Here is a 3,210-nt window from a genome sequence, read left to right as displayed (position 1 = left end):
TTTATTAATCTTCAATAATATCATTAATTTCTAATAGTTTAAGAAACAAATAATTATGTTATTTAATTATAAATTATTATTAAAAATATGTATAATATATAAATAATAGAATTGACAAAAAAATTCATGAAAACTATTAACAGATATCACCAAGCGTTTCGGGTTCCATTTTAACCCTAAATGCTCCGGGCATGACGTCGGTATCGATAGATCTCGCACGTATTCCTGGAAAAAGTTTTCAAACCGCAGTATGGGGTCAAACAGTACCAGCTTGCGATTGCGGAGATGAAGTAGCCAAATGGTTGTCACGTTTTCTTCTTCAAGAAGACGTCGGTTTTCGTTTGGTCTATTATCCGTTAGATCGACCAGTGAGAAAAATAAAAAACAAGATCTTCCCTTTGATCGAGAACGCTGATAGCGTGAGTATTTACAAATGCTTTTTTTTTGTTTTTTATTTTCCTAAAATCARTTGACTTTCGTTACGACGACGACAWCTACGAAAACATTTCATTGAATTTGTTTTCGCCAAATTTTCATACTTTTTCCATCAATTGTACTTTGTCATCATGAGCTTCTTTATTTCTCACAAAATACAGCGTATCTTTTTACATAATTTTTCTCATATGAATATGGTCGCATACTCGTTGCAAACGTACTCTACGTATGTTGTTTTCTCTGCTAACAAAGAATGCACGTGAAATCATATACGAATAATTGTTATTATTATTAATTTTATTACTATCATCGTTTTCATATATTACTCATTTGGTACGTTAAAAATAGTGTTATGCGAATTGTGGTTATTGTTTTCATCGAACGTACAATTAATTTTGTTCACATTTATTGATAATTTATCGAACATTTTTATGTTTTTAACAGGGTGCTTATCCCGACGAAACCAGCTATCATCTTATAAATGAGTCGTCCGTAACGGATTTAAATTCTCGATTGGAAGAATCCATAACTTCGTCGTATTTTCGACCGAATTTTGTTGTGAAAAATGCAAACGTTTACGAAGAAGATAGTTGGGATTGGATTAAGATCGGAGACGTTGTTTTTAGAAACGTCAGACCTTGTACTAGATGTAATTTAACTACGATTGATCCGGAAACCGGTACTAAAAGTCCCAAGGTCGAACCTTTAAAGACATTAAAAAGGTATACTAATAATTTTCTTTACACAATTTGAATTGTTGTAATTATTATCAAATTTGATTACTCGATGATATTTAATTTAATTTAATYATTTTTCTTCGAGAACATTTTAATATAGTTCTCATAAATAATATAGAATTTATCAATAACTTATGTGAAATATTCTAATTGATTACTTTTTTTCCAGCTATAGGCAAATTGTGGATCCAAAAATTCRTTCCTTTATCGGTGAGGCTCCAGTTATGGGAATTCATCTTGCTTTGAGAGGACCAAGTGGTGTCATACGTTTAGGTGATYCAGTTTACGTAGATGTTCCGTAGGAGGAAAAAACGCCTGTAATATCGCCACCATAAATACACCGAAGAGTTTCTTGCGAGGATGAGATTATTTGTAACGAAGAAAATTTTCTTGTATGAGATCATAACTCGTGACATGATCAAATGGGAAGAAATCGACAAAAATAATCTTCCCTATGTTTTTCTTATAATTTTACATTCTATTTCGGAAGAAAAAGAAGAAATAGGTTTAATAAGAACCTTTTCAAAGTAATATTTCGGAATAATAATTGTTTATAAGAATTTACTATAATCAGATTGTACGTARTAACATACGTACGTAAMAGAAATGTCTGTTAATTAGAGGATAACTCATTTTGTTGTAATCTATTTGATTAGGTGCGTAGTGACAAAATCAGAGCTTTTATATACTGCCAATTGAATCACAATAAAAACCSTCTGAGTGTCCGTTCAGGACGCACTTTCTATAGAATGCTTATAATAATACAATGACCGTAAAATTTATAATATATTAACTGTTATAATATCATTGGATGAAAGATTCTACCTAGTCACCTGTATGCATTTAACGTAAGAAATAAATCGATTGACTATTAAAAGATTTGTATAGAAAATTTGGGTAATAGTTATTTGTGAGCGTGRAGGTGTGTAATCAACAGATAAAAAAGAGAACAGAGAATTAAAGAGTTAAGAGATAAGACTGATAATATTATACCTYATTATTTTGTAATTAATAAAACTGTGTGAATTATAAGAGTAAGTGAACCGATATTTCTTTAGTCTGTACCTTTTTCTCTCTCTCGTAGGTTAACAAAAAATATTTTTCTCATTAAAAAAAAATTAAACAGAAAATACAGCATTATAGAAAAATAATTTCATTTAAAACGAATTTATACAACGAATAACAAATTTATCGTCTGAATTTGCTGTAATATGATGATAAAGTTTTGCAATAACATATAAAAGTGTGCTAATTTATTATTGCATTTATTGATTACACACGTATCTAAAGTGTAGTTATCCGAAATGATTTCTATAAACATGTTTTATGCTAATTAAATAATATGTATTTTCTCAGAGAAATTTGTATTTTTATATNTCTGAGTGTCCGTTCAGGACGCACTTTCTATAGAATGCTTATAATAATACAATGACCGTAAAATTTATAATATATTAACTGTTATAATATCATTGGATGAAAGATTCTACCTAGTCACCTGTATGCATTTAACGTAAGAAATAAATCGATTGACTATTAAAAGATTTGTATAGAAAATTTGGGTAATAGTTATTTGTGAGCGTGRAGGTGTGTAATCAACAGATAAAAAAGAGAACAGAGAATTAAAGAGTTAAGAGATAAGACTGATAATATTATACCTYATTATTTTGTAATTAATAAAACTGTGTGAATTATAAGAGTAAGTGAACCGATATTTCTTTAGTCTGTACCTTTTTCTCTCTCTCGTAGGTTAACAAAAAATATTTTTCTCATTAAAAAAAAATTAAACAGAAAATACAGCATTATAGAAAAATAATTTCATTTAAAACGAATTTATACAACGAATAACAAATTTATCGTCTGAATTTGCTGTAATATGATGATAAAGTTTTGCAATAACATATAAAAGTGTGCTAATTTATTATTGCATTTATTGATTACACACGTATCTAAAGTGTAGTTATCCGAAATGATTTCTATAAACATGTTTTATGCTAATTAAATAATATGTATTTTCTCAGAGAAATTTGTATTTTTATAT

At 28.6% G+C, this 3,210-nt stretch overlaps 1 protein-coding gene across 1 annotated transcript in view; it reads left to right on the top strand.

The window, feature by feature from the left end:
- LOC106791516 (mitochondrial amidoxime reducing component 2-like) overlaps positions 1-2,250 on the top strand; it is a 10,876-nt gene extending 8,626 nt beyond the window's left edge. Inside the window, exons 3-5 of the mRNA XM_014757193.1 lie at positions 144-419; positions 880-1,157; positions 1,342-2,250. Coding sequence (XP_014612679.1) covers positions 144-419; positions 880-1,157; positions 1,342-1,474 — 687 coding nt within the window. The 3' untranslated portion in view covers positions 1,475-2,250. The remainder of the gene's footprint in view (positions 1-143; positions 420-879; positions 1,158-1,341) is intronic.
- The last annotated feature ends 960 nt before the right edge of the window (positions 2,251-3,210 follow it).

This window comes from Polistes canadensis, unplaced genomic scaffold (assembly GCF_001313835.1).
Source record: "Polistes canadensis isolate GaletaPanama2010 unplaced genomic scaffold, ASM131383v1 scaffold_314, whole genome shotgun sequence".
In the NCBI taxonomy this organism is placed as follows: Eukaryota; Metazoa; Arthropoda; class Insecta; order Hymenoptera; family Vespidae; genus Polistes; species Polistes canadensis.
Note: the sequence above shows the minus strand (reverse complement) of the source record. Positions and strands in the feature narration are given on the sequence as shown.